We start from the raw sequence: 23,700 nt of genomic DNA, 5'->3' as shown, positions 1-23,700 counted from the left end.
AGTCAAAGATACCCTGTGCAACATCTCTGCTTGGACCCCTTTGGGGACGAGCTGCTCACTACCACCCCTCAGGTCCACACCCTTCGTTACTTTAGAGAGTCAGCAAGTTTTTCCTGACTCTGAACCCCAAAGTGCCTCCCAGAGACATACCCAGAAAGACACCAGGCCCCATTTACAGCCACCGCCCAATCCTTATGTCTTCCCCACTCCAGCCCCACCCTCCAGTATAAGCTGAAGGATCCCAAAGGCAAATACGTTTATTTACAAAATGCACATACCCTCCCTCCCAGCATGCAGTGCGTGGGCGGGGGAGTCAAGGCTTCACACACCTGAAACCCCCTGTGAGCACCAGCAGGGGAGGAGCCTGAGCGGGGCTGGAAGGACACACCTCCGATGGCGCCCCCACTCGGAATCCAGCGTGGGTGGGGGATGGAGGGGCGGTACTCCCTGTGGGGGTCACGACCGTGTGTCCAGTCGGTTCATATATTCCTGCAAGGCCTTCAGGCGCGCGTCTATTTCGGCCATGTCCGCTGCCTGGTGGTCAGAGCTGTATTCTGTGAGAGTGGGTGTGGGTGCAGTGGCCGTGAGGGCCCAGCACGCTTCCCTTGGGCTGGGAGGCCAGGGAGGGAGAGATGGGGAGTCCGGACTCACCTTTCATAGGGACCCAGCCTCCTGAACTTGTCAGGCGTCTCTGATGGTGGCCGCGTTCCAGAGGGGTGGACTTCTGCTGCTGGGGGAGACGGGAAAGAGGGGTTAGGTATCCTCCCTCCATTCCCGTCCCCCAGATCCCACTGGAAATTTTGAACCTAAGGGCCTCGAAGGACTGGGGCTGACACCGACTGGGCACTTACTAGATACAAAATCGCCTCCTGGTATCTCCACCAGAGCCCCCTGGGATGAATACTACTACCATTCCCTTTGAACAATTTACAAAACTGAGGCTGAGGGGCACCTGGATGGCTCAGCGGGTTAAAGCCTCTGCCTTCTTCAGGTCATGATCCCAGGGTCCTGGGATCCAGCTGAATCGGGCTCTCTGCTCAGCAGGGAGCCTGCTTCCCCCTCTCTCTCTGCCTGCCTCTCTGCCTACTTGTGATCTGTGTCTGTCAAATAAATAAATAAAATCTTAAAAAAAAGAAAAAGAAAAGAAACTGATGATAACTACCAGGAGTCACACAGGTGACAGGAAGGTGGGGCCAGGTTTTAAGAGCTGGTCACTTGAGGCCAGGTGCCATCAGTGGGTATCATCTCCCCCACCCCAACCCCACACTCCCCTCCAATCCAATGGTCTCAAAACATTCTGCGCCCAGACACATTTCAAAAGACCCCTTGGCAACGTGACTGCCCCAGAATGGTAATGATGGGCTTCTGGTGTTTTCCTGCTACCCCCACCTCCTTCAGGATCTGGGGAAAGACACTCACCTTGTTGGGCCCACCCCAGGTTGTGGGGCTGGGAGGCTTCCCGCGGCGGCGCCCGCTTGACAGGAAGAGAGTATTCAGGCACAGCCGGGAGGAGCCTTGGGCACCTCCCACCTTGCCCGCCCAGGTGGTTTCAAGGCTCCCGCCCCCATCACCCAATCTCCCCGCAAAAGGCTGTTTCCAGACTCCCCAGACTCCCTTTTGGAGGCGGTCCTTTCCCTGGGCCCAAGTTTTACCCTCTAGGAAGGGATTCGGAGAAATCCTCCAACTCGCTGCAGGAGCTGGCGGACGAGCAGCGGCTGCGGAAACTGTCCACTAGAGCGGGGAGCAGAGAGTGAGCCTCCCGCGCTCACCTGCCTGGGGCGCCCAGCCCACCCCGTGCACTGCAGCCCAGTTACCCGAGGAGCTGCGGTTTCTAGAGCGGTGAGGCGCGTCCCCTCGGCCGCTCACAGCAGCGGGGGGCCGAGTCTGGCGAGACCAGGAGAGGGATGGACCGTCCCCGCTTCCTCCGCTGCCCAGTCGGTTCCGCTGCTGCTGCCTGGGAAGCGGAGGAGGAGACACCACCTTGTGTGCCCAACTGATGCTAGGAATGGTGTCGCTGGGACCCTCTGGGTCACAGCCAAAGCCAGTTATCCCAGCTGAGGTCACGCAGGAAAGGGAAGGAAAAGGCATGCGGACACACAGACCTGGTGGCGGGGGTCAGGAGAGGAGGTGGAGGTTAGGTGGAAAGCAGGAGCAGGTAAAGGGAAGGGGAGAGATGGAGCGGGTGACAGATGATGGCGACAGATGGGAGACCGGGATGGACAAGCACACAGGCCCGGGGGCCAGGTAAGGAGGAAATGGGCGCTAACTTCATTTTGATCTCTCTCTGCTTCTTCTCTTTGGCTTTCACAAAGGCTGTAGGGTCGAAACGTGGCACGCGACTACCTAGGATGGGGTGGGAGAGCGTGGAGAGAAGAGGCTGGGGTCACAGCACCACGTCTCCACAGCGCCAGCCCATCCGCCACCCTCCCACGGGCAGGGCAGGGCAGGGCAGAGACCTGTGGGTGAGGGTGAGGGGCGGGCAGGGCGGCCTCTACCCCGGCCCCCCCGGCCACTCTCCCGGGAAGAAGAGCGGGTGGCACCGCGACCACGCGATGTGGAGCGCTCCCGCGACGATGAAGCCCGATCCTCCCGTGCCCGGGGCGGCGGCACCGGCGGAGTCCGTCTCCTGCGGGCACAGGGCCCAGCGTCCGTTTCCCGCCCGCCAGCTCCTATGTCAACTCCTATCTCAAGCCTCTTCTCGGGTCACACAATCTCCGAACCTTCAGGTCCATCCCCATCAACACAGACCCTCACAGATACCTTGTCCCAGGCTCCGCCCCTCTCGGAGCCACAGAGAACCCCTCCAAAAGAACCTGTCACTTCCCTACATCCGAACAAACCCCCTTCACCGGACCCTTCTTCCTGAGGTCTCCCACAGCTCCCTAGAAATCCTTTCCAATACTCCATCACCCATCGCAATAAATAACATCGGACATCAACCAGATCCCCACCAGCTGGGCCACGCCCTTTCCCTCCACAAGCTCCATAGGCCCCACCCCTTCCCCACCCCCTTATCTCCAGCCCCAGCCTCCCGACTGATCCTTCAAGCCCTGTCCATCTCTTCAGTCTCATCCTGCCATATCCAACTTTCCACCCCACGCAGTCCATCAGATTCCTTCCAACCCTCTATCCTCCCCTACTCTAAGCCTCCCCTTCACTCAGGCCCGGACCCCAAGGCCTGAGCCCCGCCCTCCCACCCACAGACTGCCCCTGCTCCCCAGGCCCCACCCATCCAGTCCCTGGCCCCGCCCCTCCAGACCTCCTCTCTCACCCCCTCTTGTACACAGCCAGCTCAGTGTTCACCGTCCTAAGGCGGGCGCGCAGGCTCCGCTCCGAAGCCTTCACCTCCTCGAGCTGCCAGGAGTGAACAGGGGCGTAGAAGACCACACTGAAGCCGAGGTCCACACCCCACCGGTCACCCCCGCCGGGCGCCACACCCCCTCACCTCCTTGGCCAGGCGCCGGCAATCCTGGCTGCGGCGGCCAACCCCGCGGTGTCCGAGGCCCCGCTCTTGCCGCAGCTCCAACTCCAAACCCCTGACGAGCCCACGCAGGGCTTCAGCCTCCTGGCGCGCCGCCCTCCCGGCCAGAGCCTCCTCGCGCGATTGGCCCAGCTGGGCCTCCAGTTCTCGCTTCTCAGATGCCAGGCGTGAAACCCTGGGGAGGACAAGAGGGAAGACAAGACAAGAGTCGGGAGGGGGACTCAAAGAATCCCATCATTCTCATTTCTCCATGGGGCTGGGCACGAACCATTTCACCTACTCCAGGAAGGCAGGCAGGCAGCCCCACCACTCCAGCTGCCCCCACGGTCCCATCATCTCTCCTCCTCCGCCTCCCCCACATGAGGAACACTGCCACATCACTCCCACTCATCCCACGGGAGGACACAGCCCTGTGAGTTCCAATGCCAAAATAAGTCATTGATCTGTCCTTCTCTATTCCCTGAAAGCCTAGCCCTGCGGTAGGTCCTGACCTTGGACTTCCTCCAGGCCTCTCAGTGAGCTCTCACTGCCTCCTATTCACCAGAAGACGCTTTCTAAAATGTAAATCCAATGGGGCACCTGGCTGGCTCAGTTGGTTGGGCTTCCAATTCTTATTTCAACTCGGGTCATGATCTCAGGGTCCTCAGACAGAGCCCCGCATGGAGCCCCTCATCTGGCTCCATGCTTAGCCTGGGGTCTGCTTGTCCTTCTCCCTCCCCTGCTTGCACTCTCACACACACACACTCTCCCTCTCTCTCTCTCTAAAACAAATAAATAAAATTTGAAAAATGCAAATCCAATCAGGTCATTACTGTGCTCAAAACCTTCCTTGAGAAAAAGACATACACATAAGGCTATTCATTGCAGAACTCTTTGTAATAGCAAAAAGAGTAGAAATAACCAAAATGTACACCAACAGAAAATAAGCTGAATTTCTACCGTATATCCACTCAATGTCCTAGCCAGTGTAATAAGGCAAGAAAAAGAAATCAAAGGTAAGGATTAAGAAAGAAAGAAGAAAACAGTCATTTGCAGATGAAATGATTATAAGTATTGAAAATCAAAGGAAATCTATAAATTATAAAAATAAGAAAACTGACCAAAGTTACTAGATACAAAATTAACATATAAATACAATTATAGGGGTGTCTAGGTGGCTCCATTAACCAACTGAGCATCTGCCATTGGCTCAAGTCAAGATCTCAGGGCCCTGGGATCCACTCCCCCGGCTCCCTGCTCAGCAGGGAGTCTGCTTCTCCCTCTCCCACTTCCCCCCACTCCTGCTCTCTCTCTGTCTCTCAAATAGCATCAACATGATTTATATTTAAAGTAAAGAAAACTTTAGCAAAATCATCCAAACATGGAAAAATCTAACAAAAGTACAGACCTACATAAACACATAGGTAAACTGTTTACATATTAGAATATACACTATTTATACAGATTTCAGCTTCCCCTAAATATTCTATAGATTCAATGCAATACCAATAAAAATCCCAACAAGTTTTGGGGCACCTGGCTGGCTCAGTCAGTGGAACATCCAACTCTTGGTCTTAGGGCCATGAGTTCAAGCCCCATGTTGGGTGTAGAGATTATTTAAAAAGAATATCTCAAGCCTATTATTAAAAAGAAATCCAAAAAGTTTTACGTTTTAGTATTGAAAAACCTATTGATTCTAAAATTCATAAAGAAATGTAAATTTCCAGGGCGCCTGGGTGGCTCAGTCATTAAGCGTCTGCCTTCAGCTCAGGTCATGATCCTGGGGTCCTGGGATAGAGCCCCACGTTGGGCTCCCGGCTCAGCGGGAAGTCTGCTTCTCCCTCTTGTACTCCCCCTGCTTGTATTCCCACTTTCACTGTCTCTCTCTCTGTCAAATAAATAAATAAAATCTTAAAAAAAAAAAAAAGAAAGAAAAGAAAGAAATGTAAATTTCTGGGAAGCCTGGGTGGCTCAGTTGGTTTGAGTGTCTGCATTCAGCTCAGGTCATGATCCAAGGGTCCTGGGATCAAGTCCCACATTGGGCTCCTTGCTCAGCTGGAAGCTTGCTTCTTTCTTTACTCTGCCTGCTTGTGCTCTCTTTCTCTCTCTCTTTGACAAATAAATAAAATCTTAAAAAAAAAAAAAAAAAAGAAATGTAAATTTCCAAAAATAAAAGAAAAATTCTTAAAATGGAAAAACAAAAGTCAGAAGACTTGTTCTACCCACTATCAGCCTAATTATAAAGCTACAATAATTTTAACAGTATGGTGCTGGCAAAAGGATAGATAAAAAATGGACTACAGAGCAGAGAACCTCACCTGATGTGTGATACATATATAAACATTATTGGTGATAAAGGTGAAAATGGCTAGGCAGTAAGGAAAGGATACTCTTTTCAATAAATGTCATTGGGATGACTGCCTGGTCATGTGAAAAAACCATGAAAGGACTCCTACCTCCCCAAAAATCAATTTCATGTAGATTATAGACATAAATGTAAAAAGCAAAAGACAAAGAATTATAGAAGATGATACAGGACAATAGCTTCATGATACCGAGAGAAAAGGATTCTAAAAACAGACATAAAAATCACTAACTTCAGAGAAAAAATTTATAAATTAGTCTTCATAAAATTAAGAACTACATAAAGGTGCCTGTTTATCAAAAGGCACTATTAAGAGAGTGAAAAGGCCAGCTAAGGAGGGCAAGAAGGTTTCTGAAATACATAAAATTAATAAAGGGCTCATATCCTGACTATATAAAGAATTCCTGGAAATCAATAACAAATAGATGACAGAAGAAAAATAGGCAGCTCACAAAAGAGGAAATCCAAATGGCTACTAAATATATGAAAAACTGTTCAATCTCACTGGTAATTAGCAAATGAAAAGTACCAAGAGATGTTAGGCTGATGGGAACTTAATAAGAAGGAACCAAGTCTCCGCATCCAAACTCATCAGCCCCAACACCACCTGACGATAGGCAAGCACACAGCACCACCACGGAAGGCGTCTTGCCAGAAACCTAAATCTGGCGAGCCTATAGGTTTAACAACGACTTCACAGGAAATACAGGGGATGGGGAATGCATTAACCATAGAGACGGAATGAAGTATTTACAGAGGAGATATGATGTCTGGGATTTGCTTCTGAGGGAGAGGGGAGTACACAGATCAAACAAGATGAGCAAAATGTAGATAACCATTGAATCAGAGGCAAAGGATGTGGGCATCATACTATTGTCTACTTTTGCGTGTTTTGGGAATTTTTCCTAATAAAACACTTCTTGGTGCCTGGGTGGCTCTGTCAGTTAAGCGAATGCCTTCAGCTCAGGTCATGATCCCAGAGTCCTGGGATCCAGTCCTGCTCCGCTGAGCAGGGAGCCTGCTTCTCCCTCTGCCTGCTGCTTCCCCACTTGTGCTCTCTCTCTGTGTCAAATAAATAAATAAAAATCTTAGAAAAACAAAAAAAGTTCTTAAAATTTGTGGCTCCCCTATATTCTCCAAGGAGCTTCCCATTCAGCCCCACCTATATGACGTCCCCCTTCCCTTCCTCTCCTCCCACCTCCCCCCTCCAGCCAAGCTCCTCTTTGCAGATACAAGTCTTCATTCTGGAACTCTCTCTCACCTTCAAACGTCACATCCCCTGCTCGCCTCACATCCCCTGCTCGCCGCCAGGCTAGGTCACATCCCTCTCTTCTCTGCTTTTGTGGTTCTCTGTACATTTCCTTCCTAAAGCTGACATTTATCAGTGTGATTATCTGTTTTCTCTCTGGATCCTCACTCCAGCCGTCTGGTCACTGTGAGGGACCCGAGTTCTGCCGGCAGGCTGACTACGTTTGACTCTACCCCACCTATTACAAACTGGGTGACCTTAGGCAGTTTGACCTCACATCTTCGCTAAGTGGGATGATAAAAATAATAATACCCACCAATAAGGTTGTAAGAATCTATGAAGAGTGCTTGCCACCATGTCTGACACTGAGTAAGGGCTCAAGAAGCATTAACTAGGGCTGGGCAGCGTGCCTGCCACACAGTAGGAACCCGGGGAAATGTCCGATGGATAAATGAATGAATTTGGAGTCTTCCCAAACTCCCTCACTCCAGTTAGGAAGAGGAAGTTGGGAAGAGGAAGATAAGTGCCTGGGTGGCTCGGTGGGTTAAGCCGCTGCCTTCAGCTCGGGTCATGATCTCGGGGTCCTGGGATCGAGTCCCGCATCGGGCTCTTTGCTCAGCAGGGAGCCTGCTTCCCTCTCTCTCTGCCTGCCTCTCTGTCTACCTGTGATCTCTCTCTGTCAAATAAATAAATAAAATCTTTAAAAAAAAAAAATAGTTTAAAAAAAAAAAAAAAAGAAGACTTTGACCAGCTATGGGATCTCAAGCTACCCTTGCTAGTTCTGGCTGGTTCTGAAGGGCAAAGGGCACCACGCTGTGGCCAGTCTGGGAAACACATACATCCACACAAACCAGAGTCCTGAGGCTGAACTGAGGACAAAGCTTATGCTGCTTCCCAGCAACGCACAGCCAAGTTCTTCCAGGAGGACCCACAAGGCTCTCCAGCTCCGTAATCTCCCACTCCTCCCCGTCAGCCCCAACACTCAGTCCTGGCCGAGCAGCCTAGCAGCTGCCAACAGAATAGAGCGCAGCAGCTAAAGGAAACAAAGGAGGCTTGGTGCTGGCAGCTGGGATTCAAGGTCTAGCCTGGCCATATTACTCACTGTGACTGAGACAAATTCTCTAACCTCTCTGGGCCTCAGCGTTCCTCCCCGGCGAAATGGGGATAACAGCAATGCCCACCTTGCAAGGATGAAAGGAATGAAGTCGTAAACCACTGAGCATAATCCCTGGCACACAATGAAATCCTCAATAAACGTTAGCTGCTGTAATAATTATTGTTATTTCTAAAAATATGGGGGCGCCTGGGCGGCTCAGTCGGTGCAATGTCTGACTCTTGATCTCAGCTCAGGTCTTAATCTTAGAGTTGTGAGTTCAAGCTCCGTGTTGGGCTCCATGCTGCGTGGGGAGCCTGACTTTAAAAAATAAAAAAGATAAACAAATAAAAATATTATTTGCCCTACCCAATGGATGGGGCCCCCTCCAAGTGGGGATGGAGTCCCTGATTCAGCATCCCACGAGGCACAGCACGTGGTAGGTATTCGGTAAACATGCCAAAAAGCCTTTGCTTTCTTCAGTTTACTCTTCTAGTCCCCTTGTTCTCACCACACCTACCAAATACAGTGCCTTTGCACATGTTGTTCCTTCTGCCTAGAACACCCCTCCCTTACTGGGCAGGCTCCAGTCTCCCCTCTGGGCTTCCCACATTCCACCCAGTGTGAATCGTAACTGTCTGCAGACAGAGCTATCTCCCCCCACTGGACTGGGAGTCCCAGAAGGGCAGGGCCAGGACTGTCTCAGTCATTGCTGTATCCCCAGCACCAGCCAGCATGAGGCAGGCACAGAGGAGGGGCTCAGAATAAATACCTGGGGAATGAGGGCCCACCATCCTCCCAGTAGCACGGAGCACGGGGCCCTGCGGCGCCCACCCAGCCCCAGCCACCCTCCCCTCCCAGACTCACTGCTCCCTCAGGTGCCAGATCTCCGTCTCCCGAGTGTCCCGAGCATCCGGGCCGTCCAGCCCTCGAAGGCGGCCCAGCTCCTCCTTCAGTGAGCGGATGATGCCCTGCAGGACCACAGGGTCTGGCTTGCCCTGGTACGGGAGGGGCAGCGGGTAGTGAATCCTGGGGAGGATTAGAACCGTGGCAGCTCAGAGGCCAAGAATCCACCCGAGGGCAACTATCAGAACCTGAGAGCCTTCGAGTATGAAAATCCCCAATTCCAAAAACCTCACATTCCTAGAGGCTTAAGTTCCAAATGCAGCTTCGAGCCCGCTCCCTGTTCCCCCGCCCCTCCACCCACCTGCCGGCCCTCCGACTCCCTTATCTAGCAGTCTTGGAACCACTGGCACTGACAGGCCTGGTGGAGTCTGAGCTGACTTCCCTGTCATTCACTGCTGATGGAGTGAACTTGCCGCCAAGCACAGTCCTAATTCAGATTCCACTGGGGTAGGTTCTAAATGGCCCGACCTGCATCACCTCCTGGCTGAGGAAAGGTAAGTCACCTCAATCTACTAACCCACCAGTTGCTATGCATCTGGGACTGACGACCTCCCGCTAGAAAATCCAGGAGCTATTATCAGATGCGGCAGACACCATCCCCTGGCTCCCCAAGGGCCATTCCCAGCACCCTTTTGCCTTGTTGCCTCCCACTATACAGGCTAAAAAGGCAAGCTTATCATTATCCTAGCATCCCCTGCATGTGACTGCTTGTGGCCAGGTATTAAGGAAAGGCCACAGGACCATTTCTGGTCAAATACAGGAAATCTGTTGGGCATCTTCTAAGAACACTTTTGCTTTCCTGATAAAAATGGTAGATGCCATTAGCAAGTACAGCCCTGTTCTCTTCCTGCTTTGATATAGAGTAAGTGCCTGGAGGGCCAGCAGCCATTTTGTGACCATGAAGAGGTAAGTCTGGAGATCAAAAAGTCAACACGTCAGGGATGATAAAAGGAGACAAAACAAAACACTGGGAGCCTGAGTCCCTAATGAAACTTTTTGTTGTGTCATAAACTATTGTTTGTTTCAAGCACTAATAATAGTTATTCTGCTATTTATAGCCCAACACAATACTAAGTGATACAAATCTCAACCCTGAAGATTCCAAAGGCAACATCCCCCTCCCTTTCCCTCAGGGGTTCCTGAGTTCTAACCACATCCCCACCTGCCCACCAGCCTGAGCCTAGAGCCAGTCCCTTATCCCCACCTGTCAAACTCCACAGAGTAGATGAGGATCAGGTAGCGCTTGGAGTTAAGCTGGGCCGATCTGGAGGCCAAGGGGCCTGGGCGGCCCCCCATCTTGCGATTCCGCAGGGACTCCAGATCTGTGTAGGTCAGTAGGTCAAGGGTGACCGACTCACTGCTCTGTTGGAAGAGGACCAGGATGGGAGGAAATGCTGGGAGACCCGACAGGGCCATACCCAGAGCACACAACTCATCTACCCAGGCCACACCCCATCCATTCTTGCTGGGCTTTTCCTACACTGAGGAGGATGATCAAGATGGTCCTGCCTTAGGGCTGGCACAAGGATGTCAGAGAGAGAAACGGGAAAGAACCTAAATGCTCACCCATGGGAGACAGCTTAGTGCTGTGGCTCTCCAAGCACTGCCTGAAGACCCCTGGGGGTCCCCAAGATGCTTTCAGGGAATCCATGAGGTCAAAACAATTTCCATAATAATACTAAGATGTCATGTGCCTTTTTTTGCTTTGCTGACATTTATACCAATGGTGCAAAACAATCAGGTAAAAGCGATGGTGCCCATCAGCACAAATCAAGCCAGCGGCATCAATGTAGTAGTAGTCACTGTATTCTCTGTTGCCCCATAGTCCCAGTGGGGGGCTGGGAAGGAAGAAGAAAGGAACGAACATAACTCAGGAAATCAAACCTAGAATGTTCTTTTTTTTTTTTTTTTTTTTAAGATTTTGTTTATTGGGTGCCTGGGTGGCTCAGTGGTTTAAGCCGCTGCCTTCGGCTCAGGTCATGATCTCAGGGTCCTGGGATCGAGTCCCGCATCGGGCTCTCTGCTCCACGAGGAGCCTGCTTCCCTCTCATTCTCTCTCTGCCTGCCTCTCTGCCTACTTGTGATCTCTCTCTGTCAAATAAATAAAATCTTTAAAAAAAAAAAAAAGATTTTGTTTATTTATTTGACATAGAAAGAGACCGCACAAGCAGGGGGAGCAGCAGGCAGAGAGAGAGGGAGAAGCAGGTTCCCTGCTGAGCAGAGAGCCCGATGTGGGGCTCGATCCCAGGACCTCGGGATCATGATCTAAGCCAAAGGCAGACACTTAACCAATTCAGCCACCCTGGTGCCCCAAATCTAGAATGTTCTTGGTGAAGCAGTAAAAATCATTAATTTTATTGAATCTCCATCCTTGAGAACATGGCATTTTACTACTCTGTGACACCATGGGAAGCACACATTCTGTGGCATTCCAAAGTATGACAGTTGTCTCAGGAAGAACACTTCTGTAATCGAGCTTGGCTCTAAATTAGCCACTTTTTCATGGAAAACTATTTTTACTTGAAACAACGACTGACAGACATAACTACGGTTATTCAGACTTGGGTGTCTGGCAGACATTTTCTCAAAAATGAACAAAGTCAGCTTGTCACTTCAAGAAAAACAGCTACCGGTATTTGTTGCCAATGGTAAAATTCAAACTTCACAGCAAAAATTAGAATTTTGGAAAACTTGGATCTGACACTGGGTGCTTGATAGTTTCTTGATGTTGAAAGACTTCCCTGGTGAGATCAGGGAGGATATTAACAAATGTGACTTCCTGATATTGTATTAAAAAATGTGTCAACATTTGGAAGATCTGTATAACTCAGTGAACCATAGTTTAAGATTTTATTTATTTGACAGAGATCACAAGTAGGCAGAGAGGAAGGCAGACAGAGGAAGGGAAGCAGGCTCCCCGCTGAGCAGAGAGCCCCATGTGGGGCTCAATCCCAGAACCCTGAGACCATGACCTGAGCCGAAGGCAGAGGCCTTAACCCACTGAGCCATCCAGGCGTCCCTGAACCATAGTTTCTAAATGACCATCGCATGACATCATTAAGATGGGTAAAAGGTCCAAGTAAAGTTCAAGATACATCCATAGATTTTAATGTAACATGATCATGTTCATGGATAGGCTTTTGGACTCCACACTGCAACAAATCTTTAAGAAATTACCACCTGCCCACTTTTAATATGTTAGCAAAGAAAGATTTGCACAATTCCCTGATTAAGGGGCTCCCTTTTCCAACTACATAGCTATGTGAGGGAAATTTTTCTGCATATACTTTAACCAAAACAAATCACAACAGACTGAATGCAGAAACACATAAGAATCTAGAAGTTTTGGGGGTGCCTGAGTGGCTCAGTTGGTTAAGTGTCTGGTTTTGGCTCAGGTCATAATCTCTGAGTCCTGGGATTGAGCCCCACCTCGGGCTCCCTGCCTGCTTCCTCCCTCTCCCTCTCCCTGTGGCTCCCCTGCTTGTACTCTCTTCTCTGTGTGTGTGTGTGTGTGTGTGTGTGTGTGTGCACATGCGCACGTCAAATAAGTAAAAATCTTTTAAAAAATAAAAAGGATCTAGTTTTCTATTAAGCAAGACATTAAAGAGATTTGCAGAAATGTAAAATAACGCTGTATTTCCCACTAATTTATTTTGTTTTAGAAAATGTCTTTTTGGGGTGCCTGGGTGGCTCAGTTGGTTGAGCGACTGCCTTCGGCTCAGGTCATGATCCTGGAGTCGAGGGATCGAGACCCGCATCAGACACCCTGCTCAGCAGGGGGTATGCTTCTCCCTCTGACCTTCCCCCTCTGTGTTCCCTCACTCTTTCTCTCTCAAATAAATAAAATCTTTTAAAAAAAAATGTATTTTTCTGGGGCACCTGGGTAGCTCAGTGGGTTAAGCTTCTGCCTTCGGCTCAGGTCATGACCTCAGGGTCCTGGGATGGAGCCCCACATCAAGCTCTCTGCTTGGCAGGGAGCTGACTCTCCCCCCACTCTCTCTGCCTGCCTCTCTGCCTCCTTGTGATCTCTCTCTCTGTCAAATAAATAAATAAAATCTTAAAAGAAAATGTATTTTTCATTAGAATATTCTTTTTTTTTTTTTTTCAAAATATTTTATTTATTTGACAGAGAGAGAGATTACAAGTAGGCAGAGAGGCAGACAGAGAGAGAGAAGGAAGCAGGCTCCCTGCGGAGCAGAGAACCCGATGCGGGGCTCGATCCCAGGACCCTGAGATCATGACCCGAGCCGAAGGCAGCGGCCCAATCCACTGAGCCACCCTTTAATATGTAACTGGTTTATTATGGTGATTTCTAAGTGAATTCATAAATATCTTTAAGTTATTCTCAGTTTTAGTTTATAAGACAACTTAATCTATAATATAGTAAATATTGATAGGTAAAACCTGCATAAACAAAAGCTCTTTGATGTCCTCAATAATTTTTTTTTTAAGATTTTATTTATTTATTTGACAGAGAGAGACACAGCAAGAGAGAGAACACAGCAGGGGAGCAGGAGAGGGAGAAGCAGGCTTCCCGTGGAGCAAGGAGCCCAACATGGAGCTCGATCCCAGGACCCTGGGATTATGACCTAAGCCAAAGGCAGATGCTTAGTGACTGAGCCACCCAGGCGCCCCTCAACAATTTTTAAGAGCATAAAGAGATCATGACACCAAAAATCTTGAGAACCATTGGGTTAAACAAATCAGGCCACCTGGGTATAATGGAATACTAAGCAACCACTAATAAGGATAACAAACTCAAAAGTTGAAGACAACAATAAAAAAACAGTATCGGGGCGCCTGGGTGGCTCAGTGGGTTAAGCCTCTGTCTTTGGCTCAGGTCATGATCCCAGAGTCCTGGGATCAAACCTCACATCAGGCTCTCCGCTCAGCAGGGAGCCTGCTTCCCCCTCCCTCTCTGCTACTTGTGATCTCTGTCAAATAAATAAATAAAATCTTTAAAAAAAAAAAACAAAAAAATAAAAAGACAGTATCTGTAAAACACTTATGAGCCAGATGCCATTCTAAGCTTTTTATAAAGAGATCATTTAATCTTTACCACATTGTGAAATAGGGACTACTGTTATCCCCACATTACAGTTAAGAAAATTAAGGCACGGGGTGCCCAGGCAGCTCAGTCAGTTAAGCATCTGACTCTTGACTTCAGCTCAGGTCAAGATCTGAATTGAGCCCTACATTGGGCTCCGCACTGAGTGTGGAGCCTGCTTACGATTCTTTCTCTCCCACTGCCCACCCCCCTGCCCCTGTTTGTGCACTCTCTCTCTCCCCATCTCTCTAGGAAAAAAAAAAGAAAAGAAAAGAAAAAGAAAGGGGAAAAAAAAGAAAAGGAAAGGAAAGAAAAAAGAATACTAAGGCATGGCGGGAAGTAACTGGCCCAAGGCTCCCAGCTAGTAAGTAGCAGTGATGAGTATGAGTTCAGAATTCATGTTCTTGGCCATTATGCTACACTGCCTACACATGCTAAAATGTTAACAGTCTAAAGTAGGGGATAGACGGGACTGTAAGAGACTGTCACTTTCTAACTCACACACTATTTCACTGTCATAATTTTATGAGTGCGAATTCTCTCTATAATCAGAGAAATAATGTAGCTCAGTTTTAAAATGATGTCTAAGTAGCATCCCTACCTCTCTAACTTCCAGCCTGTTTTTTTTATTCCTATTAATACTTTTAACTACTTGCCATTATATATTTTTTCAATTTTTTTATTTCTCCCACTAGAACGTCAGCTTCATAAGGACAGGAATTTTATCTCTTCTGTTCACTGCTATATCCCAATGTCTACCACAGTGCCTGACACACTGAAAATACTCAGTAAAAATGACAGGAATGAATACTTATATTCATTGATGTGACTAAATGTTTATGAAATATTGTTGAATCTTTTAAAACAGGTTAAAGAATACTTTGGGAAGTATATCCACTATATAAAATTACACATCTACACATACACACACTTTCACAAGTAAAGAAACAGAGAAATGACTGAAGCGATTTTCACCAAAATATTAATAAAATATCATGAGGAATGAGTATTAGGAGTAAAGTGATTTTTACTTTCTTCCTTACATTTCTTTGTGACATGATTTTTACTTTTTTCTTTACATTTCTCTGTGACATGAATTTTCTACATGAGAGTATCTATTACTTACATTTGGGAATGAAAAAGATAGCCCTGTCCCTTTAAGGAAAGACAAGGTAGAGGGTCTTGCATACATCACTTGGGCATCTACCTCCCCAGGGATCCAGAAAACAGAAACCTCCCCTGGCCCCCAGCCCTGGCCCCTACCTGGGTGAGAGCCGACTCTAGCATGTTACAGAAGATGTTGAACTGTTTGAAGTTCCCCGTCTTGTGAGTCAGATCTTCGATGACTGGGTAGAGAGAAAAGCCCTTCCTGAAGTCTGACCACTTGCCCAGTCCAAGAGCAATGCATCCAAGCTTTTCAACTTTCTCCACCTCCCGTGCCTCTGGCCAGAGGGTTGAGCCCTCTACCCCCTCCCCACCTTAGAAAGTCTCTGGTCAGGTAGAAGAGGCAGATGGGCAGGTTCCTGGTTGGCCTCATCTTCAGAGAGAAGGTGATCCTGAGGAAGGACAGGTGAACCCACCCCAGGCAGGCACACTCACAGCTGGCATCGAACTCGCCCCGCCACTGGTCAGCGGTCATCCGGTCCTCCACTTCCAGCTCTAGCACCTGCCCAGACACCACCACCCGCACGGCATGCTCCACACCCCGGAAGACGTAGTCCACCTGCAGGCCAGCTGGCTGGTCCATGGCCAGTGTCACTGGGGAGAGGGATGAGACAGAGACCCAGAGGGGCTGAGAGCCCAGGCTCTGAAGCTGGAAGGCCAGAATTCATATCCTGGCTCTGCCATTCACCAGCTTCGGCACCTTAGGAAAAAGACTCCCTCTCTGTGCCTCATTGTCCTCATCTGGAAAATGGGTATAATAATGGCATCGACCTCATAGAGCGGTCATGAGGATTAAACTGGACAATACACATAAAAGCATGTAGAACTGTGTCCATAACCAACACATGCTGGCTAACAGAATGCATGGTTTCTGACAAGAGAACCATGATTAATATTATTATTAATTTATTAATCCTCATACTCATTATATATTAATTAGTCATTCATTCATTCATTCATTCAAACATTTATGGAAAAAAATCAAGCTGCAAAGGGAGACAGAGAGTACTGAGGTCAGGAAGGGCAGATTTTAAGTCAGGCGTCAGGGCCAGCCTCCCTGAGGAGGTAACCTATGGCCAGAGAACTGAAGGAAGTCAGGCAGCATGCCATATGGCTATCTAGCGAAAAGTAGTTCAAGTCGAGAGAACAGCAGCACTGTATATTATCAATGACACACTTAAATCATGTCTAGTGAACTCATAATCGACTTTATTAATTGGTCTGTTCTAAGCCTAAGTCCCTTCCTTCTCTTAGCCAATGAGTTACCACTTGCTGTTAGTTCTATGAGGTGGAAGAGAGGGGCAGATCTCTGCCTTCAGCCTGCATTTTAGGGGCTGGTGCAGAATGAGAGCCCCGGGCTGCCTGGGTTCACATGTAGCTTCAGCTATGTGCACATACGCAGGCAAGTTACTTCAACTCTCTTGGTGCCAGATTCCTTATCTTTAAAGCACATGCCATCCTGGGTGCTGGGGATATGATGACAAACCAGACTATGCCCCACTCTCAAGAGGGCAGCAACAGTCGGAGGTATAAAAATGTCCGGAAAAGGGAGGGGAAGTAGTGGAAAAAGGAGATGCGGGGGTAAGGGTTGTTCTTTTAGCTAAGGAGCCAGGGAAGGCCTCTCTGAGCAGAGGCCTGGAGACGGGTAAAGCAATGGGTTATTATCTCGGAGAAGAGTATCCAGGCAAAGGGAACAGCCAGGCAAGGGCTCCAAGATGGGATGTTCCTGATTTATTCCAAGAACAGGAGGTCAGCATGAGGGAGGGACAGAGATGAGATCTAATGGGCCATATGGCGCTCACGCAAGCCTTTGTAAACCCACAGAAGGATAATAGTGCTCATCTCCTTGGACTGATGTTAAGGATTAAAAGAGTTAATCACATTAAAATCCTTGGACAAACTAAGCAATGTCCAACACACAGCAATCACTCATACACATACTGGCATCATCATCATTATTATTTGTTGTTGCTGTGTCTTGTAAGGCAGTACAGAAACAAGGCAAGCCCGTTTTTCTTGCTGCTGTACAGATGGGGAAATTGAGGCTCAGCGGAGTCCCACAGCTGCCCCCAAAACAGAGCTACCCAGGGCTGCCCCAACAAAGATCATGGGGACCCCTCCAAAGCCTGGTCTTCTCTCCCCAACATCTTTTGCTCCTCACACTTTCCCCAAGAAGTCCTAAAGGCTGATACAGAAAATATTGTGAGGCCAGAAAATGATGAGCCCCCAAACTCTAATAAATCAGTGGTTTATAACCTTTTAAGAGTCTTTGCACCTTTGATAGTCTAATGAGATCTCTGAACCCTCCCCAGATAAATGAATAGACCCATAACCCTTTGCAAGTAATTTCAGGGGCTCCCAGAACACCACCCCGAGGCCCATCTACAGATCCCCTTTCTCAAAAGCCCAAGGACAACCACCAAAGCCCCAGACATTCTGGTAGGCTCCTCTGTCTCTAGACCTAAGCTCTTAAATTTCTTCGGGGGAGGGGTCTCTCGTCTTTGGAAACAGCTGATGAAATCGAGAGACCTCTTCCCCTTGCAAATCCACTCTCACAATTCGCCACTCACAATTAGCCACTCTCACATTCCCTGAAGGCGCAGAGGTGGGGTTAATAATCTTTGACCTATGGGCCAACAAATGGCTACACGTTTCAATACATCCTGCATCCCCCGTCCTCAGTGCGGGTGCCAGGCAGCGCTGGCCCCGCCCCACCGGGTGTCCTAGACCTCGCCCCCGACCCCGCCCCTCCAGCTCCGAGGGCCAATCAATGGTTGCGCCCTTGTGGTTACCAAGGCGTTGGAGGTACCCGCAGAACGCTGAGGAGCCGCACAGCTTCACTTGCCCAATTCACCACCCCACTCATGGTACCCAACTCCGGGGGGTGACAGAGGAATAAAGGGGCCCGTCCTACCCCATCTCCACCACCAACCCACCCCTGCTCTCCTCCTTCCCCACTCCCCCGCATACGCTCCCCATTCTCTTCCAGAGAATAGCAGCCCTTCACTAAATCACAGGGCCTTTCCGTATCCAACTGCCTGATGTCATCCGCCTCCACCTCAGTCCCCAGATATTAAGCCCCTGAATAGGCTCGCTGAATTCCACTGTCCCCTTACATACACCTGCCTCCCACACTTCCACAAACTTCGCCCGCTCCCCTCCCTGCATCCCTTCTTCTCGGCTGCTTGTCGTGAGCGCCCAACAATTGCTGATGAAATAAACCCACACCCCTGCCAGCTCCCCGTCGCTCACGCCCCAGCGGGCCTGGAGATTCTGGACTCCCCTCGTCTCCCCGCTGCAGAACCTCCCTCCTTCCCTCCATATCTCAGCCTCACCCCTTCTACCACATTCGTGAAACCAGCCCTCTCCACTCCCTTCCCCAAGTCCCTTACTGCCATTCTGCTCTCCCAGATGGGGGAGGGGGGGCACATTCCCCTTCTCCGTACACCAGCCCCCATGTTCTCCGGGGATTTCCCCATATTCCACCTAAATTTTGCTCCCTCCTATTTTTCTACCTGGATTCTGCATATTTGCCCAAAGTCCTACTCCACAGTGGGGATCTACCCCATTTTCAGCCTGTCTTACATTATCCCCACATTTCACCTGGATTCTGTTCCCTCCCAAATTCTATGTAAACCCCAATATTTTCTACCTCTCTTCTCTGGAGAGCCTTCCCAGAACACCCCTCCCTGCTCCCCCCCCAATTTGGGGGGGTTCCCCAGGCCCCACGTCCCTCCCCCTTCCAATCTCCCCACCGTGTCCTTCTACCTGCATCCTCCGTCCTTGCTCTGTGACCAGTGGCCCATCCTGGTTGCTGGTTTCGTTCCAGTCCCAAGACTCTCCTAGCTCTTCGCCTCAGCTTCCAGACCCTGCATTCGAGGCCCCGCCCTCGCCAACCCATGACGTCAGCCCTTCAACCTTGAGCGCTCTGCGTGCACACCCCAGCACTCCACTCTGGCCCACACACCTGACCCCATTTCTCGGGCCCTGTGACATCATGGCTTCAGCGCACACGCGCATACACGTACGCACACGCACGCAAGCACACACGCACAAGCACACTCAGCTTTCCGACCCCCGGGGCCTTTCCCTCTCATCTTTCACTAAGGTGACTCCCCTCCCGGTTTCCAGGGTTACATCACTGTCCCTGGCTCCTCCTCCTCCCAATAGCGCTCCCTGGATATCTCCGATTTCACAGTCCTCGCCCTAGGGTGGAAGCTGAGAATCCTCCACGCTGGGCTCCCCCAAAACAAATCCACATCACCATCTCCCACACAGGACACAGGCAAATCCCCACCTCTGTCAGCCCCCAACCCCGATGGCTATTTCGCACTGTCTGCAGCACCGTCTTCCGCCAACATCACACATTCCGGCCTGGCCAGGACCTAGCTGGCCTGTCCTATACAGTATATGCCCCCCCACACCTCTCATACACACACTGGCTTGGCCTGAGTGACCACTCCCCGCCAGGTGAGTTTTAGCTGGCTAGAATCCCCCTCCCTTCACCCTGCACTCCCCCAGAATACAGACAAAAGCCTTCCACCCTGTCCCCCTGGAATATATAAACACAAAAGCCTTTAAGGACTCCCCACGACCTGCCCCTCCATAGTGTACACTGCAGCCCACTACTCCCCCGGCCCCCAGAATATCCAAATACCCTCCCCTACTATTCCTCAAACGCTTTTTGCCTTAGATGAGGACTATACGCACCCATCAGTGACTTGCCCTTAATTCTGCTGTCAGGTAGATGCTGTAACCATCCCCCATTTCACGAAGGATGAAACTGAGGTTTGCCTAGAACCCTGCAGTGAGGGGCTGGCACATTGGTTCCCCTCCCCATTATCCAGCTACGCTTGTTTCCTCCCATAACTCTCTGCTCCTTTCCCTCCAGGCACCAATCCTTATGTGTGGCCTGGTACCTTAAGCATGACACACACCACAGGACAGGGACTCCTGGGTTTAGCTCCTGCTCCTTCACTTACCCACAATATGGCCCAGGGCAAGGCACTTCACCTCTCTGGGCCTTCTCCCATCAGTAAAGTGGAGATGATAAGAGCTCCCATCTCACATAGGATGATTGTGGGGATTAGAGTAATTAATACATTTACGGAGCTTCAAACAGTGACTGGCACCTGGTCAACTGTCCACCATCTGTGCAACTAGCTGACGATTAGTTGACAGACCAGAAGCCCAAGAAGGCAGAGCCATTTTGATCGTTCTTGCACCTTCAGCACCCTGGACCTGGCACAGATTGGGGACTACTTGTGAATTTATGCGAGAGGCCAGGAAACGGGGTTCTAGGCACTGGAGATAGAGACAAAGTCCTCTCCCCTCAGTTCATTGCTGTGTCACCAGGTCCCAGCTCCAATGTCCATTCCTGTCAGATGCCCTCTCTGACTCCCAGGATGTCTCAATCACCAGTGTCCCCAGCACACTGGGGACCCAGTGGAGGGGTAGCCCCAGAGGGGGAGTTTAATGATGAAAGAGCTCCAGCCCAAGCTCCAAACTGGTCTGTTACTTCAAGTGAGGACTGCAGACTTTCAGCATGAACACGGGTGCTTGATAAAAATTAAAAATTAAAAAATGCAGGATCTTGGGCATGATCCCAAATTTACAGAAGTAGAACTTCAGGAGGGGGCAGGAATCTGCATTTTCCCCCAGCACTGAGATCTGAGAGCTTCTGCCCCTGGATATCACAGTCTGCCCAGTTTATCACCCCATCCTGACCCCACGGCCCCACACAAGACTCTCCCAGCTCAACAACCCTGCCCTATACCACAGGGAGCCTCTCCTCCCCACCAAGAAATGGTGATGATGATGATATAATACAAGTAACACTTTTTTAGGGCCCTATGGGCCCTTCCAGGGACTATATTCTCATGGAGTCAACACTCTAGTGGGGGTTGGGAATCTAAGAAGCCAGGGGATATCAACAAACCCTAACATATTTTGGGTAAGTGGTGTTAACTGAAGAAAACCAAAACCAGGTGATAAAAGGCCAGGGAGTAACAGGAGCTATTTTAGCTTGGGTGGTCAGCGAGGGCGGGTCTGTGGATTTGACATTTGAACAGAGACCTGAAGGAAGTGAGGGAGAAGCCATGTAGACATCAAGAGGGAACACTGTCCAGACAGAGGGCACAGCAAGGACATTCCCCAGCTGGGAATGTTATTTGCTACATCTGAAGGACAAGGAGGCCAGGGTGGCTGAAGCAGTGTCAAGGAGGGAGCAGGCTGGAGGGAGAACCGAATCAGGTGGTGTCCTGTGGGCTTGGCAAGGTCTTATACTGTGCAAAGTAGAAGCAAGTGTGGGAGTGCCTGGACCAGGGAGCAACGTGATCTGATTTTTGTTTCAACAGGAACCCCCGACTATGGGCTCCAGGTGAGAGGCAAGGAGCCCAGCGAGGAGGCCACTGCAACAGACCAGGTAAGGGCAGGTGATGGCATGAATCAGAGTAGTAGCAAGGGAGGCGGTGAGATAGGGCTGGATTCTGGAAGTGTCCTGAAGATAGACGCATGAGATTGGCTGATTGGCAGATGACACACAGGCAAGGGAAAAGCAGAGTCAAGGACAACTCCAAGGTTTTTGCCCTGAGTACCTGGAAGAATGGAAGTGCCATCAGCTGGGTTTGGAGGTTGAAAGGGGAAGCTACAGGTTTGGTTTGGGACAAGTTTTTAAAGTATGGATGTCAGTCGGACTTCCAAGTACAGAAGAGTCGCCATTGGACAAATGAGTCTGGAGTTCAAAGAAGAGATCCACACTGCAGACAGGCACCTGGGAGTTATCATTATACAAAGAGCATGTGAGGCCAAGAGACTGTATGAGGACAGTAGGTGAGTGGTACAGAGAAGAGATGAGGTCATTCTAATGATGCTAAAGCTCAGGCACAGAGGGTTAAAGAATTCGCCCGAAGCCACCCTGACATTCAGCGGCAGGGCCAGTGGCAAAGCCAGCATTTAAACTCAGGCAACCCAACTCCAGATCCCACAGTCTTAACCACCTGGAGGGGTGTTGGGAAGTTTAAGAGTCATTCATACAAAACCTGGCACATACTAAGCCCTAAATAAACGCTCCATGTATCATATGGCTTCACACCTCGCCAAAGCACACCTCCATCCTCGAAGTCCTCGCTCATTCTCTCCCTCCGCGTAGCTTCACCTGCCCTGCACCCAAATCAAGGCTTGTAACTCATCTCAAGGACCTCCGCTCCTCCACACCGCGCTAAAATAACCCCTCGCCTCAATCCCCCCCATTAAATCACAAGGCTATATTATAAGAGAATTTCCGTATTCGACCACCTGTTGTCTCCAGCTTTACACTTTTCCCATTGAAGACCCTCCTGCGAGAAACAAAACATACCCCCCCCCCATCAGACGCTGCCCTCTGCCTCACAAACCCTCGTCAAAGCGCCTACCCGTGTTAAACGTCACCCCCTCCCGATTCCTACACTGCGGGGTCAGCTGCCCGCCTCAGCCCACCCTCCCCCAAAGCATCCCCTCCCCCCAGGATCGCCACCGTGGCCCGCGCACCCGCCACTCTCGCCGCCTCTCACCTTCTCCACAAACACCCCTCCTCGCGAGCGGCTCAACCGCCGAAGCTCCAGCCCCGCCCCAGGATCCGGCCTTCTCTCTTCTGACTGGCCCTGGCTCACTCGAAGCCGAGTTCTCATTAGGCAAAACAGACGCCCGTCACTCCGTGTCCCGCCTCAGAGACGAACCCACCCTCCAAAGTTTGCCATTGGCCAACTCGGAGGAGAGATTCCTAAATGGGCCTAGTCCTCGGTCTTCGCTCCAATCATTACTGGCTAATTCCTACTGCCAGTCATGCAAAGAGGGTTGTTCCTCGGAGGGGGAGGAAATCCAGGAAGTAGCCCCTTGACTCCGCCCATCACCCCAGCGCGGTCTAGACGCGCCCGCGAGGAGGGGCGGGCTGGAGGAGAGTTGGGAGCACATGCGCACAGGAGGGTCTTGGCTGCGGGTCATCGGGGAGCTGCGGAGAGTTCTCTGCGTAAAGTGGGACAGGGGTTTATCGTTGTTCACTCCGTTCCAAGCCAGCATTAAGCGCTTTGCAGGCCTTGGCTTGTTGAAACTTAACAACCGCGGTGTAGGGGCTACTATGATCCCCATTTTGCTATTAAGGAAACAATCGCAAAGAGGTACAGCCACTGCCCAGGGATCGCACGGCTTGGGAACGTATATCTATTCTGAGCCAATGAGTCATCAACGGGGCTGATAGAACTTGCGGAGTTTGGTGGGGGAGTAGGGGAAGGGGGCGTTCCCGAAGAAAAGAAATACAAAATTACTAACACAAAATTGGGGTACGAGGGGTGCCTGGGTGGCTCAGTAGGTTAAGCGTCTCCCTTCAGCTCAGGTCATGGTCCCAAGATCTTGAGATCGAACCCCCCCCATCAGGCTTCCT

General features: G+C 50.1%; 1 protein-coding gene across 6 annotated transcripts in view; it reads right to left on the bottom strand.

Moving 5' to 3' along the window:
• The window catches only part of CCDC61 (coiled-coil domain containing 61), a 50,320-nt gene extending 27,459 nt beyond the window's left edge, over nt 1-22,861 (bottom strand). For 3 of the 6 annotated variants that reach the window (XR_006816208.1, XR_006816207.1, XR_006816209.1), the window contains exons 1-14: nt 19,053-22,709; nt 15,720-15,878; nt 15,384-15,466; nt 10,278-10,435; nt 9,035-9,196; nt 3,446-3,656; nt 3,272-3,354; nt 2,457-2,626; nt 2,268-2,343; nt 1,815-1,954; nt 1,653-1,731; nt 1,420-1,474; nt 652-730; nt 330-554 (exon numbers count right to left, since the gene is read on the bottom strand). Coding sequence is in view for 3 of the 6 variants with exons in the window: in XM_045987681.1 (XP_045843637.1) it covers nt 457-554; nt 652-730; nt 1,420-1,474; nt 1,653-1,731; nt 1,815-1,954; nt 2,268-2,343; nt 2,457-2,626; nt 3,272-3,354; nt 3,446-3,656; nt 9,035-9,196; nt 10,278-10,435; nt 15,384-15,466; nt 15,720-15,878; nt 19,053-19,185 (1,686 nt within the window). In the remaining 3 variants the exon portion in view is untranslated. Of the gene's footprint in view, nt 1-255; nt 555-651; nt 731-1,419; nt 1,475-1,652; nt 1,732-1,814; nt 1,955-2,267; nt 2,344-2,456; nt 2,627-3,271; nt 3,355-3,445; nt 3,657-9,034; nt 9,197-10,277; nt 10,436-15,383; nt 15,467-15,719; nt 15,879-19,052; nt 22,711-22,834 lie in introns of those variants that run through there. The other 3 variants (XM_045987682.1, XM_045987683.1, XM_045987681.1) reach the window with 3 other exon arrangements.
• Nucleotides 22,862-23,700: the final 839 nt, after the last annotated feature.

This window comes from Meles meles, chromosome 19 (genome assembly GCF_922984935.1).
Source record: "Meles meles chromosome 19, mMelMel3.1 paternal haplotype, whole genome shotgun sequence".
In the NCBI taxonomy this organism is placed as follows: Eukaryota; Metazoa; Chordata; class Mammalia; order Carnivora; family Mustelidae; genus Meles; species Meles meles.
Note: the sequence above shows the minus strand (reverse complement) of the source record. Positions and strands in the feature narration are given on the sequence as shown.